The sequence below is a fragment of the Scyliorhinus torazame genome, chromosome 5, assembly GCF_047496885.1.
Source record: "Scyliorhinus torazame isolate Kashiwa2021f chromosome 5, sScyTor2.1, whole genome shotgun sequence".
NCBI classification, from domain to species: domain Eukaryota; kingdom Metazoa; phylum Chordata; class Chondrichthyes; order Carcharhiniformes; family Scyliorhinidae; genus Scyliorhinus; species Scyliorhinus torazame.
This window is the reverse complement of record NC_092711.1, coordinates 252,874,684-252,890,828: the sequence shown is the minus strand read 5'-3', so window position 1 is coordinate 252,890,828 and position 16,145 is coordinate 252,874,684. Positions and strand designations below refer to the sequence as shown.

At 40.4% G+C, this 16,145-nt stretch overlaps 2 protein-coding genes across 2 annotated transcripts in view; one reads left to right on the top strand and one right to left on the bottom strand.

The window, feature by feature from the left end:
* Positions 1-200: 200 nt before the first annotated feature.
* Positions 201-15,263, bottom strand: LOC140421043 (uncharacterized). The gene is made up of 11 exons (XM_072505353.1): positions 15,152-15,263; positions 11,513-11,680; positions 8,826-10,289; positions 8,005-8,097; positions 7,811-7,915; positions 7,596-7,705; positions 4,092-4,286; positions 3,433-3,595; positions 3,141-3,306; positions 2,956-3,050; positions 201-2,247 (listed from the first exon to the last, which is right to left on the bottom strand). The coding sequence occupies exons 2-11, from the start codon at positions 11,667-11,669 to the stop codon at positions 2,165-2,167; spliced, it is 2,631 nt and encodes an 876-aa protein (XP_072361454.1). The 5' UTR covers positions 11,670-11,680; positions 15,152-15,263; the 3' UTR covers positions 201-2,164.
* Positions 14,155-16,145, top strand: part of irg1l (immunoresponsive gene 1, like) — a 39,550-nt gene continuing 37,559 nt past the window's right edge. The window contains exon 1 of the mRNA XM_072505354.1: positions 14,155-14,329. The gene's annotated coding sequence lies outside the window, so the exon portion shown is untranslated. The remainder of the gene's footprint in view (positions 14,330-16,145) is intronic.

The following is a 16,145-nucleotide window of genomic DNA, read 5'->3' as shown; positions in this document are numbered from 1 at the left end:
TTTCCTCCATTATTTCTCAGTTTGAATTTCCACCAGCCACTGGAAATCCCACCAGGAAGGTCAAAGATTCATAGGCAACACTTCAACTTTCAAGACCTATAGGTACTCCTCATTACATTAGGGGCTGTTCAGATCCTGGTCAAGTTTAGTTAATAAGCGCCAGAGAGCACACGGAAAAAAATACCAAAACATTACTGATGTGGTATAATTGCCTTGAGTAATATTTATTAACATCAGCGTCGCAAATGCAGAATAAAATAATTTACAAATAATCTCCTTCAAACAAGAAACAGAAATACATTACAAAACCTTCAAGTATTATTTGATCATTCTACATTGTTCCCTCCTTCACTTTCAACCAGGGTTCATAATATTTTGTTTTCAAGTAGTTTTGGCAAAACGGCACATTATGCTTCGAGTAAAACCAAAGACACATCCAAGTAAATAGTAACGGTGGTCACTTGACGAAGTCACTCCTTTTCAAGTATGTATCTAATTCCATTTTGACAGTCACTATTCCATCTGTTCCACCATCCTTTCAGGAACAGTTACAATTACAGCTTGATAACAAAACAGTACAATAAAGAGATATTAGCACCAGCTGCTCAATATACATAAGTCCTGAAATTATGGTATGATATTAGTGTAATGCATTTGTATGACATCAAATTGTGTGCCCTTTGAAAAAAATATTGGCCAATTTGAAATATGCCGATTAGGGTCTGTGATAAAATACCAAGATAACAACAAAAATCTAGTGTAAAATAACTCCCAGCCGTTTCTAGACCATAATTACAGTGATCTTTATTTCTTATTCTGTGTTTTCAAAACATTTTGTTCCATTATCATAGAATTTACAGTGTAGAAGGAGGCCATTTGGCCCATCGTGTGTGCACCGGCTCTTGGAAAGAGCACCCCACCGAAGGTCAACACCTCCACCCTATCCCCATAACCCAGTAACCCCATCCAACACTAAGGGCAATTTTGGACACTAAGGGCAATTTATCATGGCCAATCCACCTAACCTGCACATCTTTGGACTGTGGGAGGAATTCGGAGCACCCGGAGGAAACCCACGCACGCACGGGGAGAACGTGCAGACTCCGCACAGACAGTGACCCAAGCCAGAATCGAACCTGGGACCCTGGAGCTGTGAAGCAATTGTGCTATCCACAATGCTACCGTATATGTTATTACCTGATATGGGTCCACAAAACGTTTTACTGGACACATTACAACAGTATCATCATTTAGATCTTCTGAAGTAATTAAAGCATGTCAGTTCTGATCAAGGATCCCCCGAAAACGTAACTTCCTTTTCACTTTCAGATATTGCTGTGTTCAAATATCCAAAATGTGACGTCTTCCTTTTATTTTTACTATTTATATTAGTACTGTCTTCTTATCAAAACGAGTATTGACAAAAATCATAGTTTCGAATAGCAGAAAGGATAGTCTAACTGTTAGACTGGGAAATAATAAAAAAGGTGCAATTGCCACCAGGATTATGACTGGAAGGACGATTTCACAGAGGTAGATTGCAGCTTATTGGGGTGTACAGGCGAACAAATATGACACCAAAAATAATTTGGTATTCAGCTTCATAACCTCACTTGGAAATGTAACAAGATAATAATATGGTTAGCATCAGACCTCACAGCTGAACTATGTAGATGCACTGTCTCAAATTGAAGATGGAGTTTCAGCTCTTTAATGAGTGATTTCAATGAATTCATTGATATCAGCTTATTTCACTGCAGTTGTTTGTATAAATATGTATCTTACGACTTTCACTTTTCTCATCAGATTGATAGAGGTTTTGAAACTGACATTTATTTAACTCTTCATTAATTTCAAAGTGTTATTCAGTTGGATCAGCAAACTTCCTATCGGGAAGCTTATAGTCCTGTAATACAGAGTGTTGCTTCGATAAGAAACAAATAACTATAAAAGTGCAACAAATCCTGATCTCCCCTATTCCCTTTAATGAAAGGAAACCACTAAGTATCACTACATTGTACCGAATGCCACCACATCTTATCATTGATAATGAGAAATCATCCACATGTGTAACAAACGTATTGCTTGCACTATATGACTATCTGCAAGTGTTCTGTGCATCTTTGCATGTCAGTTCTGAAAGTTTTGGTCAACGGATTCGCCATTAGTCAAGCTTGTTCTTCACTTGTTCAAAAAGCTGAATGACTCTCACTGCTGGGACACAGCCTTCTCTTACAATGGTGATTCCTTCAGAAGAAAGTAAATAATTTCTGTGAGAAGCAGATTCATCATTGCCAATGCCCATTGCAATTACTGCTGAAATGATCATCAGAGAATGATTGAGAATAACAAGGAATTATTAAAGAATGTTACATTAAAACTAAGATCATACTTAACAAAGTAAGAAGTCTTGCAACACCAGGTTAAAGTCCAATGTGTTTGTTTCAAATCACTGGCTTTCAGAGTGCAGCTCTTTCCTCAGGTGAATCTGGTGTTGTAAGACTTCTTACTGTGATGATCCCAGTCCAACGCCGGCATTGCCACATCATACTTAACAAAAAAAATCTCATTCGACTATAAAGGTTTGTACCAGGTGAATGCTGTTGGATATAACCTGTTTACAGTTGTACGCCTTCTATGAACCTCACAGCAGTCAAGGTGAGTGGCATCTGGCTGACCTGCACTCGCCTTAATATACATTCACCAGTGTAACAAATGCTATGATGGAAAATGCTCAGCATTAGAGACTGCCAGATGTACAGCTCCAACTGCAACTTCATACTTCAAACAGCACCATGTTAACATATTAAAACTAGCATACAATTTAAAGAAATACATGCATATATAAACCCTGGGGGTGGAGTTAGAGAAGTGCAGAGGTTCTTCGACACAATCAGGTTAATCACTAGCCAAAACAATATATAATTAATATATTTGAGCATAATTCTGTGATACCTTCATCAATCTTGGTACAGTTGACAACAGTGGAAGCAACCAATTCATTCGAATTTCCATCACATAAAACAGCATCAATTTTGTGCCCAAGGCGCCTATTGATAAATATGAACACACACATTGAAAAATGCAGGTACTACAAGGTAAAACAACAATAATTTCAATGGTAATAGTTGAATACATACGAGATGACCATATCATGGTGGATGCTATCAGGCTCTCCACTGGGGTTGGCTGATGTAATGGCTAGTGGGCCAGTCATAGACACGAGATGGGCTGTCACGGTGTGGTCCGGAACACGGATCATGATGCTATCCTTTGTACCAACATGGTCATAGGCAGTGCCAACACCTTTAATAAAGGATACAATCTGATTTTTAGAGTCTAATCTAAATTCATATTGATTAACTGGTACAATTGGCTGTTTGTATATGGGTCATTGATGCTTCAAAGTATTCTACTAATTGTGATGCATACCTAGTTTCTTCAGCCATTCTCCTTTCTTCACAATACAGCTGATCCCTCCAGGGTAGACCTGATTCATGAACTCCCAAAGCAAAGGGCTGAATGGAGGATGCACCGCAGAAAGCTGTTCCAGATTGGAGATACAGATACAGATGGGCTTCTCTGCAGGACGGTCCTGGAAAATCATGGACAGCAATCAGAAATTAAAAGATTGCACTTTTGCACAAAGTGCACTTTGTGGCAAATGGTATTACTGGATAAGAATAAAATACTAAGAATTAGGGGCCACACTGTGACACAGTGGTTAGCACTGCTGCCTCACAGCATTAGGGACCAAGGTTCAATTTCGGCCTTGGGTGACTTTCTGTATAGAGTTTGTAGATTCCCCGTGTATGCGTGGGTTTCCTCTGGGTGCTTCGGTTTCCCCCCACAGTCCAAACCTGTGTAGGTTAGGGGGATTGGCTGTGATCAATTGCCGCTTAGTATCTAGGGATGTGTAGGTTAGGTTATGGGGTTACGGGAAAGGGAAGAGTGGGCATGGATAAAGTGCTCTTTCGAAGGGTCAGTGCAGATTTGATGGTCCGAATGACCTCTTCTGCACTGTAGGCATTTAAAAAAAAAATCACACCTGAACGTACAGCATTTATATCTCACTGCTTTCCGTTCCTTACCTTAATGTTGTAGATATTTTTAATAGCCTCTGGATGTTTACAGGAAGCTGCAAGAGCGTACACAGTGTCAGTTGGAATGCCACACACATGGCCAGAATCTAAGATCTTTGCAATAGTTCGTAGACCACTAGTTTGCCGTGAAGAAGCAATGGAACAAGGCAAAGGGGCTTGATCTGCCTTTTTGTTTTTTCCAACCTGTAATTTTTGAATAATAGGTTTAAGGCGCTTCAGAAAAATAACTAATCATCAATATGCAAGATATAGATTGCAGCCTTCAGAACTCACTTTATGTTGCAGAATAACATTTGATTATAGGAAGGAAGAATAAAGGAATTGAATATTATTTAAATGGAGAAAGACTGCAGAAAACTGCATAAATTACCAAAAGCCAGCATGAAAGTCCAGCAGGTACTCAGGAAGGCAAATGGAATGCTGGCCTTTATTTCAAAGGGAATAGAGTAGAAAAAGAGGGGCATCCTGCTAAAACTATACAAGGCACTAGTTAGACCACATCCGGAATACTGTGAACAGCTTTGGTCCCCTTATCTAAGGAAAGATATACTTGCATTGGAGGCAGTCCAGAAAGGGTTCACTTGATTGATCCTGGGTATGGAGAGAATTTCTTATGAGGAGAGTTTGAGTAGGTTGAGTTGTGCCCATTGAATTTTAGATGAATGAGAGTTGATCTTATTGAGACATATAGGCTTCTTAGGGGGCTTTACAGAGTAGATGCTGAGAGGTTGTTTCCTCTTGTGGCAGAGTCTAGGACCAGAGGGCATAATCTTAGAGTAAGGAGTCATCATAGATTATCATAGAATTTACAGTGCAGAAGGAGGCCATTCGGCCCATCGAGTCTGCACCGGCTCTTGGAAAGAGCACCCTACCCAAGGTCAACACCTCCATTCTATCCCCATAACCCAGTAACCCCACCCAACACTAAGGGCAATTTTGGACACTAAGGGCAATTTATCATGGCCAATCCACCTAACCTGCACATCTTTGGACTGTGGGAGGAAACCGGAGCACCCGGAGGAAACCCACGCACACACGGGGAGGATGTGCAGACTCCGCACAGACAGTGACCCAAGCCGGAATCGAACCTGGGACCCTGGAGCTGTGAAACAATTGTGCTATCCACAATGCTACCGTGCTGCCACGGTAGTCATCTATTTAAGACAACGATGAGGAGGAATTTCTTCTATCAGAGGGTATTGAATCTGTGGAATTCTTTACTGCATGGGCTGTAGAGGTTGGGTCGATAAGTATAGGCTGAGATGGACAGATTTTTAATCAGTAAAGGAATCAAGGGTAATGCAGATAAACTGGGAAAGTGGAGTTGAATGGTGGAGTAGCCTCGATGGGCTGAATGGTCTACTTCTGTTCCCAAGTCTTATGGTCTTCTGATCTTATAGTCAAGATGTTTATGTCAGTTTATTCGTTCATGAAACAGTCTTCAATGTTGTTTATTTTTAAACAAATACATTGTCTTTTGTTTAATGAATGGATAAGATACTTGTGAACAAAAATAGAAAATGGATAGAGCATTAGAAAGTTGTGGAAATTTGTATGACATCCCAAACTTTAAATAGTATATGTTAGCAGTTTATAAACCAGCAAGAAAGTTAAATATGGTTCCAGGTAGTTTGCTCCTTAACTAATATATCTTTTCATGGCGTTATTCACAGACAATCAGACGGTGGGCTATTTAATCATGACAGGAGCATTTTACCATGCAATAGGTACACATTGTTGCCAAAGTGTAGCAGTGTTCAAGTGCCTTCCATTTAAGATCATCATAATATTTGCCTACTTTCAGTAAATAGATCAATTGAAGTTTATTATTTTGTAGCAAGTTTGTAAAGGTGTAGGTGCTTGGAAATGTTCAGCTCCAGTATGAATAAAAATGTGTTAAATGGTTTTTTTAAAATACTTTTGTCAGATCAATGTGTGATGTTGGAAATAGCACAGAGTCTATCAAAACCCATATATATAAAATAATGTTCACATTGGCATCCTTTCACTATTAAACCTCACATTACAAAATAGATATTTTAAAAACAAGTTTATGATGTTAGTCCAACAAATTTTAACCAGGAAACGTATGTGAACTGAGCATACTTCAGGAAGAGAGTGTTTCAAGAGGTTGGGAACTTCAACTTGCAATGGACCTCTTGGATTTTGCGCATGTGCAACATAAGAGTAGGCAGTTCTGCAATTTTTTTTCTGTGAGTGCAGAGAATCAAAATGGGGTGAAAACCTGGATGAGCTGACTGGGAGCGGAGCGCATGAAAGGCTAATGTCCCAGGCAGTGTCAGAGACAAGAAACAGGGTGCAGTTCCAAAAGAGAGCAGAACAAGGGGAGACCCAAAAAGGGAGAAGAAACAGGGAGAAATCCCAAAACGAGTTCCAGGCAAGGGTCAGAGACAGATCCCCATTAAAGTAAATAAGAGAGGAGCAGAGAAACAGGCTCCAAGTAAGAAAAAGACTTTGAGTAGCAGACTTAAAATGAAGAGGGCTCAGGAGAAGTCGTGAGGATCCAAAAAAGCAGCTGAAGGTTGATGACTCCATATTGTTGGCCGTTGGGCCAAAGGTATCCATGTGGAGAAGTTGTGTACTATTCAGCACAACTAAAGAGCTACAGTCATGCTTGTGAGTTGCTACTTGAGTGTATACTCAGAAATCCAGATGAACAGAATCTCAGCAATGAGATTGAAACTCTACAAAGTGAGCCATTACTGATGCGTCCAAGTTGGGGCAACCTTTGGACAGAATTCCCTGGTTAAATCTTCAAAGGTGAAGATTGGTGTGATTGGTTGGCTTATAGTGTTACTGGAGTCTAGGTGGACTATTGAGAAATCCAGGGACTCTGTCTTGGTTGCATTGTGCCATTTATTGTGCAATGTATGTCCAACCACAGTTTGTTAATTCACATGTACCTGATATTAATACTGACTATTAGAATATAATATATATGCATTATAAATTGTTTTATCCTTCTGACCTTGTATATTAAAGTTCATTTTTGTTTGCTCAAAAACAATGAAATCTTGTGGCTTTATTCTCTTAGAAAGTGTCTTGAATCTCAAACTTTATCTACTTTAAACAAAACATCATTGGCCCCTAACCGAATCGTACCAACAACTTGGGGATATAGTGAAGGATCATAACACTATGCAAACTTGTTTTTCGGCCCGTGATGCCATTTTGTCTCCTAACTCTCACTTTGTACTGGACAAAAACTTCTATGTTTCAACCAATTTAACTGCTTTGCTTCCCAAGCTTTAGTAAGCTGTGCTATTTAAATGTAAACAACAATATATAAAAATAGGAACAGAATGTATGACCATTAAAATGGGCACCTGAATTATGTGTACATACACAGGTCCAATTATACCCTGCCCTGGAATCCTGCTTCAATTGAACATCAAACTTAGCCTCAATATCCTGTGTGCAATATATTGAAAAATTATTATTAGAATCAAATAGATATCATAAAGTACTTGCCTTGAAGAGAGAGTCACCCAGAGGAATTAGTTGTTTCCCAAACATATGGTTGGCAAAAGAGGCAGTTGCTCCATAAACACAGACAAAACTGAACAAAGCCAACATCACACCTGTGGGATTAACAATGGAAAGAAACAGTTGTCAGTGCTCATGTGGCTATAAACTATTTTTTTTAAAGGAATTTTAAAAAATAATAATTTAAATGAGTGATTGACCTTCCAAAGGAAGAGGCAGTTGCTCCAAGGTGAAGAGTAGAAAGCAGATGATTATCACTTCCATAATGATGGTGACTAGGAGTAGCACCACATTAGTATAAATAGCTGTGATAGAGCACACAATAAATTCATTCCTCATAAACACCAGGTATTGAAGTACACAAACTGAGAAAAATTGCAATTAAAACACTCACCTGATACAACCAGAAACATGTTGACTATCAGGAAAGCTATGGCTCCTGCAGTGAATCCACCATCAGAACTGGGATCAATATTTAACAAATGACCTGCAAGAAACACATATTTATGAAACTCCTTACAGACAGACATGACTGAAAGTGCATAATACTACTGTCAATAGTCGAGCAAATTGAGCAATAAATTATGGCTGGGAATTTCCAGTCAAGATATGGTAGCAAAGAAATAGTCCATAGAAATTTCCACTTGACTGAGAATTGATTGAGAGCTAAACATTTTCTGAGAGTTGCTTTTTTGTGAAATTTTAATAAATTTTAATTAGATTTTAGATTTAGCTTTATTGTCACGTGTACCGAGGTACAGTGAAAAGTATTGTTCTGTGCACAGACCAACAATTTCCTTTCCTTGTTAACATGATTCTGTGTTAACATGACTTCATACAATGAATTGTTCATTGCAAGAGATAGGGTGTTAAACATTTAAACAGTTCAAGGTTAAAGGAGGTAGCAGTGTAGCAGGATGGTATCACAAAATCACTTCCATGCTTGTAAATGAATCCTGAGCACAAAAAGGTAGAGCACATACATAATTATAGTTCATTCCCTTAAATGAATTACGACTTTAACAGTAAAGAAATATTTTGTAAAATGACAATTATGGCATTGGGTAGATTGACAACATAAATGGGGAACACTCCTTGTAGCAAAGAATAAACTGACCTTTTTAAATATAAAATTGTGTTAAGTTAAAGAAATGTAACTTTTAGAAAAACAATAAAAATTTGCTTGTCATAGTAATCCTACATTGACATGTATACCTGCAAATCGAAGCCAGGTCCAAGTTGCCCAGATAGCTGCATAACAGAAGGGTAATGTAGAGCCAAAGTACCGTGCTCCTCGAACTTGAATCCTGGACACGTAAAGTTGGATCAGAGTTCCAGGGATCAGAACCCAGGGAATAGTAATATGTGCTTGGGCCTGATCCATGTCTGCACTCTGGATGGCAGACAGGGCTGCCAGTCCATTGCAAATGTAGAAGAGGGCATCAGGAAGCTGCACGGTGGTACAGGATGGGTTCTCCTCAGCTTTGGTGAACCTCTGTTTTAGGGAAAATAGAATACTCTGAAGTGTTTTTGAAGAGAGTATTTGGGCTCCAATCGGAATCAGTGCCTTTTCTGCTATAGAGTTAACTAGGCTGGCAAATGTTGCAAAAAGGGAGAGGACTGTATACATAGAGCAAACTGCCCCAAAAAACCTGTAATATGATATAGTGCCAATCTGAGGAATGGTGGAAATGGTGAGAAGAACAAAAAAGCTGTTATGGATTATTTCAAGTTTGTTCCTATTCAGAGACATCAGACACAAGATCAAAGCCGTGACTAAGAAAAACCAATCCCCTGTCATCCTGGCTCTGCTGCTATCTAAATTGCCAACATCAATGAGGACTGTTAAAATGAACTCCTCCCAGGCCTTCACAAGCCAGTATGTACTATGGACACAAAATTTTGTGGCAAAGTAGACATCACTGCGTAAATAACCATAGTAGCTGGCGTAAAGCTGGGCAATAGAATTGATGCTGACCCACACAGCTCCCACATAAAATGACTTAATGTACCCAAAGCAATAAAAAGCAAAGAAGAAAGGAGAAATCACACTGCATAAGTTACCAAGAGCAATAGGCTCAGCATATTTGGTGTTCTTCTTTTTCTCTTCACCAATGGTTTTAGAAGTTGATTTATTAGCTGCTCCAAGAAGCAGTACATTAAATAATGCATTGCCAAACCCTGGAAGGATGTACCTCTGGGTGATTCCCTTTAAAAGCAGGGCAGTGGCTCCATAAAGCCCAAAGGCAACAATCACTAGTTCAAAGATTCCAGATACTATTAATGCCCATTGGCTAAAGAGACCGACGGCCTCAAAAATGAGTGTAATTGTTATGGCCCCAAACACAAATGGCATGATGTAATTAGCTGTGGCCGAACAGAAGGACAAGATAAATGCCACACTGATGTAAGCTACTAACCCTGCAACAGCTGACTCACTAATAGGAGGAAAAGCCACACTTGGACTATTCGTTACGACACTGATATTTTTTAGATTCAGAATGTCTGAGGTGACATTAAGAGGGGAGTTTGCTCCCAGAATGATCCGTGTTGCCCCAAAGCTGCTCCACAAAGCTGAAAATGCTATAAAAGCTGTGCCAGCAAGATGATCATACTTCCTGAAGGACATTAGTCCGGCAACAAGTTGTGTCACTCCACCAATCAAGACAAGGTGAACACCTGAAAAAACAGAGAGTGAAATATTGAATAGAATCGGTTGCTCTGACAAACTTCTTATGATTGGATATCAAATATATAATTTTCATACTTCCTGCATTCTTGACCATTATAATTTTAAACAAAGTCAAAAGGCAAGACTGTAAAAAAGGATCTTGGGATGAGGAGACCAGTCGAAAAGAATCTCTCATTCAAAATCTCCTTAGCATTTGTTAATACTGTGGTTTTAGTTTTGTTTAGAAATATGTTTTGCAGCATCCTATAGTTTCAGCGTAACACTAGTGTTAGATTCTGACTGACTTCAAAGAGGGTTATGCGACAACTCCTGAAAGAGGCAGTGTGAAAGTGCGGAACTTTACAGCACGTAGAGTTCAAATAGTTAGGGAGTGCATGTCGGAGTGTTTACACTCCATAAATGTTATATTCAGTAATGAGCTGGGTCACAGAAGGTCAAAGGAGCATTGGGACATGATTGACAATGCACTGATATTCTACCCCATTGGACAATGGTTTCTCTCAAGCTTATTTTGGAGGTCAGAATGGACCCTGGCAACATCAATGTTGCTGAAAAGAACAATTGTTTTGCAGTGATGTTAATGTATAGCAAAGTAAAGACAATTTACTTTCAGTGTGAAGACTTTTTACAGAGAGCCCAAACACAGAGCCTTTCTAACAAAAGGGGTAATGCCCTGAACCTTAATTATTTTGAATTTTTCCATGATTACTTTCTGGCACATTCTATAATCTACTAACTAAAGGTGAGTTAATAGTTAATGGGGGAAAAGTTCTCTGTTGGTTCTCTTGATCATTGGCCATTACTTGCAATAAAAGGCCATTTATTGTACATGATATATTAATCTTCCCTTTAGTTACTTATCACCTTTGGAATTTGAAACAAATACAGGAATGACAGTTCTTTATGAATCCTTCTTTATTTTCCCTCTAATAACTTGTCATTAACCTGACAAGTAAAACAAAACATAGAGTTAGAATTGCAAATAAACTCTTTGTTTTAGATATAAAACAGATAATATTTCATATCAGAGTTACAAAATCCTATCACCCTAAACCATTTTACTGAGTAATACCACAACAAAACATCTCAAAGTTTTGCCCATAATTGAAGTTAGTTTATATTGTTATCGAAGTAAGATAAGCTGACAGTTTATATTGTTGTGAGGTGATCACTCATCACGGCTGTAGTACACAGCACAGATTTTACTAACCTGCCAAGATGTTTTCTGTTCCATTGGCCAAAACGTTTGTATTGACTTGAGAAAAATTCTGAAGAGCTACAATTAGAGCACTGATCACATTGGCCAAGAGCCCCAGGACTCCTGGCTCACTGTAAAACACAGCAGCAAAACCTTCTGAGCTAGACATTTTCTTTATGTCTGGAATGAATGAATAAATCAATGCATTAAACTTCAAGAATCAGACAATTCTCGTTCAGCCGTGCGCGGACCTGGCCTGACAGATAATGTCCCCCTGTCACCTCCCCTTGCCACCCCCAGACCACTCCCACCAGTCTCCCCAGCCCCTGCCGAAGCCCACCCGGTCAGCGGAATGGCTCCCCCCCGGACTGTGGTGGTGCTGGACACAATTCGCAGCTGCCACGCGAGGTTGACGAAAACTGAGAGCACATGTGATCCACGCCATCAGGAAGTCTGCCTATCGGGGTCGCAGCATCGGGGGAGGGTCTTCAGGTGACGTCCTGAGGCCATCCCAACAGCATGCGGCGTACTCCCCGATTATGCTGATTTTCAGGGGGCGGAGCATCAAAAAAACGGCGCCGCCCCCGATTCCGCCGTAAGAACGGATTCTCCGGCCAATTGCTGAATTCGATTTCGCCGTCAGCAATCGGAGAATCACACCCAATGTTCTCCCGCCAGCGCTGAATGGGGGTAGGGTGGTGCATTGTGGCGGGTGGGGTGGAATGGGTGGCCCTCGGATGGACTTTGGGGCAACCCCTCCTGAGGAGTTGACCCCTTGGTCCACCATGAGTTTCACCATGTCAAGGCACGCTTGTCCATACCTGTAGTAATCCACCCCCAGTGATTCCTGGCCCGGAGGATTGAGAATCACCCGAGCTCAGAGAATATGGTGCCCTGCCCACTAAGTGGATGCAAATAGGCCATTAGGACCCATTTTCACTTTCCCGTTGGCGCACGGATGCAAACACCAAAATCGATGCCAGCTGAGTGGTCGGAGCATTGGAAATGGGTCGGTGCACCCAATTTCTCCCTGGTGCTGGCTTTTCTGCCGCACCGCAAACTGTGCAACCAGTGGCAAGCGGCAGAGAATCCAGCCCCAGATAAACGTAGATACAGTAATGGAGACACAAATTTGTAGCACCTCCCAATAGAGTTAAGTACAGAAGCGGGAATGCACAATTACTCATGCCAGTGGTGGGTGGTGTTAGTTTTCTGGCACTATCCCATTCCTGGGTCATTTTCCCCAAAAGTGGTGGGTAGGCAATTAATGGCATTTGGAAGCCTGATAAGGCCTGTTATAAGAGGCTGTTGAGACTAGACTAGTTGCTTGGAGGGCTGCCTCTAGGCCAGGGGGTCAGTGCTCCAGGCTGGCTTTGAGGCCCTTCTTACCCTCTCCTCATCACAGTTGTCTGGAAAAACATTGAACTGGATTGCACTTCAAGTAATGTCAAATTTGAATTGCTGAGTACACATTTTATGAGTAAAGTATATTTTTGCGGGGAAAAAAACAAATGTTCTGCCTTTGGATGTGTCAGGGAATGGCCTGCAGATGAGAAGCAGGAGAGTGCCAAAGATTTGTCCTTGGGGCATACCAGAGGTAGTGTTGTGAGAGTAAGAAGAGGAAACCATTGAAAATGATTTTTTTAAACTACATAGAGAGCCATGTGAGAGGAACCCCGCCCAGCTGAAGGAGAGCAGAGTAGCAACGGAGGAGACTGGTGTGGTCAACCATGTCAAAGGTTGGAGGTGAAAAAAATTACTTTTAAAAAATTTGTTCATGGGATGTGGGTATCACAGGCTGTACAAGCATTTACTGCCCGTCCTTAATTGCCCTTGAGGGGGGAGTTAAGAGTCAACCATGATGCTGTGGGTCTGGAGACACATGTAGGCCAGACCAGGTAAGGATGGCAGATTTCCTTCCCTGAACGACATGAAGGAACCAAATGGGGTTTTATGACAATTGGCAGTGATTTCATGGTCATCATTAGACTTTTAATTCCAGATTTTCAATGAATTCAAATTTTACCATCTCCAGTAGTGGGATTTGAACCTGGATCCCCACAGCTTTACTCTGGGTTCCTGGTCTACTAGCCCAGTGACAATACCACCGCATCACCACCTCCCACCACCTTTATCATAGACTCCGAGAATGGCATTAGTGACTTCCATAAAATTCCTCAAAAATTCGCCTCCTCGACTAGGATGCTGGCCTCCTTGACTAACATATTCTGATTTATTGGCACTCATTGTGAGGGGTTTTAGGACATTTATCTATTTTGAAGACGCTGCACAAATCAAAGTTGTTAAAATAATATTCTGATATTAGCACTCGCTGAAACAGTTAACCCCATCAGCTCTACAGTGTGGTGATTGTCGGTCAGGGATCCGTTGCACAAATACAGGTTGTTTTGACATTTTTGAGCTTCGAAGTGGAGCGTTCGGAAGGTGAATTTAGCGATAATAGAAAGCTTACAGGAGACTAGAAGACTTAAACCGTGTGAATAAGGCGCCATCTATTGACAATATAGAATGCCAATACAAGAATGACAATATCAGCGCTAAACGTTCCTGCATGATCTCATGTTGCTGGGGGAGCTCCTCCAAGACGATACCAGCAAACAGGGTGCCAGAATTGCACCAAACGTCTCTATAGTGCATTGCACCTGGAAAAATACACAAAAAAGCTGCAGGCGCTGGAAATCTACCTGTCCTGCCGAATGTTTCCAGAAAAGTTCAGGAAACTGACAATTTCTGGGACCCATTCTTGAGGAACGTCGGGGAGTTCAAGAAACCCAACTGGAAATAGAACCACCAAATCACTCATTAACAGTAAGATTTTTAAAAAATCAAATTACTACGGAAGCTGGAACCTACAACAAAAACAGAAATTGCTGGTCAATCTCAGCAGATGTGACAGCATCTGGAGAGAGGGAGCGGAGCTAAGAGTCGTCCAGGCTCGAAACGTTCCCTCCGCGCTCTCTCCAGTCTCCAGATGCTGTCAGACCTGCTGAGATTGTCCAGCACTTTTTGTTTTTGTTGCAGTAATCGACAGTAATAGTTTCCCGGAGCAATTTGTCGCATTTGCCTTCAGAATATTATTTTAACTTTGATTTGTGCAGCGTCTTCAAAATAGATAAATGTCCGAAAAGCCCTCACAAATGAGTGCCAATGTTATACCAGACTATGTTAGGCAAGCTGGCCAGCATCCTCGTCGAGGTGGCGAATTTTTGAAGAATTTTATGGAAGTCACTAACGCTTGTTTCTACAGTGGAAATAAATCTCCTTAACTAACAATAGATTTTAGTTTATCTTGAACCCGAAACTGTTAAAAGTATTCGTCAACCCTGGCTGAATTTGATCCACCCATATTTTAGACAAAAAAACCATGCGAGGATATTATCATGAACGCACTTCTTAAATCGGATTTCAGTTAACATTACACAATTAATATCAAATTATCTCATCTTTGACATATATTTCAGTTTATAGCTATCGAACCCAATGATTTGTTATCTATGTATTCAATTATAGCATTTATTTATCTTTCTTTAAAACCATATATAATTTTGCTCTAGATTGTTTGGATCACTGAATTGCTTCTATATTAACAAGTATCACCCTCTAAATCGAATGAATTTTAATGCTGCTTACATGTAGCTTCCTGGATCACCTTCCTCGCTATTGGTCCAAATGACCATATCGCCTCAAGTTTTATAGGTGCTGGCTTTGAGAGAGCAAATAACAGACATTATCTGCTATAATGTAACCACCTCCTTCAGCACATTTACCGTCAACTTTATTTTCTCCCCGAGCATAACTTCCTTATTCGTCATCGGATGAAGGTCCGAATAAATTGAATAACTTAATTGAAGCCTACTTGTGACAATAAGCGATTATTGTTATTACATTACAGAGGCTAATATATCCAAAAGACAGCGCAGAAAATTGGGAGCAAGGAAAAATGTTTTCACTGAGTGACCATTATTCAGTATTTTCAAGTTCGCGGGTATACTTTTTTTTACACTATTAGTAATTGCTTCCTTTCTGGATTAAAATGATCTGAAAGTGGCTTTTTTTTTTTCAAAACTGTGTTGAATTGGCGACCCGGGGAATTTCATTTTTAAAAAGCGGGAATGGTCAGGGTAACGAATTAAGAGTTTATTTCCCGTTTATTATTAGCCACATTGACACGTTCCCAAAACAGATGAAAAAATTGTTTACAAGACTATAGAAAATGTTCCATCCTGGTGCTGCTAATGAACGAGGAATATAATGTTATACAATTCAGTTTCGTGATATCCTTATGACTGAGAGCGGGCGAGTGACTTTTTTTCCATTGACATCTCTTCCACCAATCTTTGCCAGTGGCACGGGGAACATTAAGAAGTCTCGCAGGTTCTGAGGTCCTAAGAAGCATGAATTAGTAAGAGACTGCATTTTGGTCCTCGATTACAATACAGTCAGTGATGATGCAGAGTAGGAGCAAAGTAGAGCATGACAGATTCAGAAGCCCCTGAGGAAGTAAACGGAAAAGTTAGGGGGGTAGGAGGCTAATTACCAGGGAGAGATGCTCCACATGAGCTGCCCACCGATATGTTGAATGGATACTGAACAGGATATGCCAGGAGGAGCTCTGTCTCCTGAT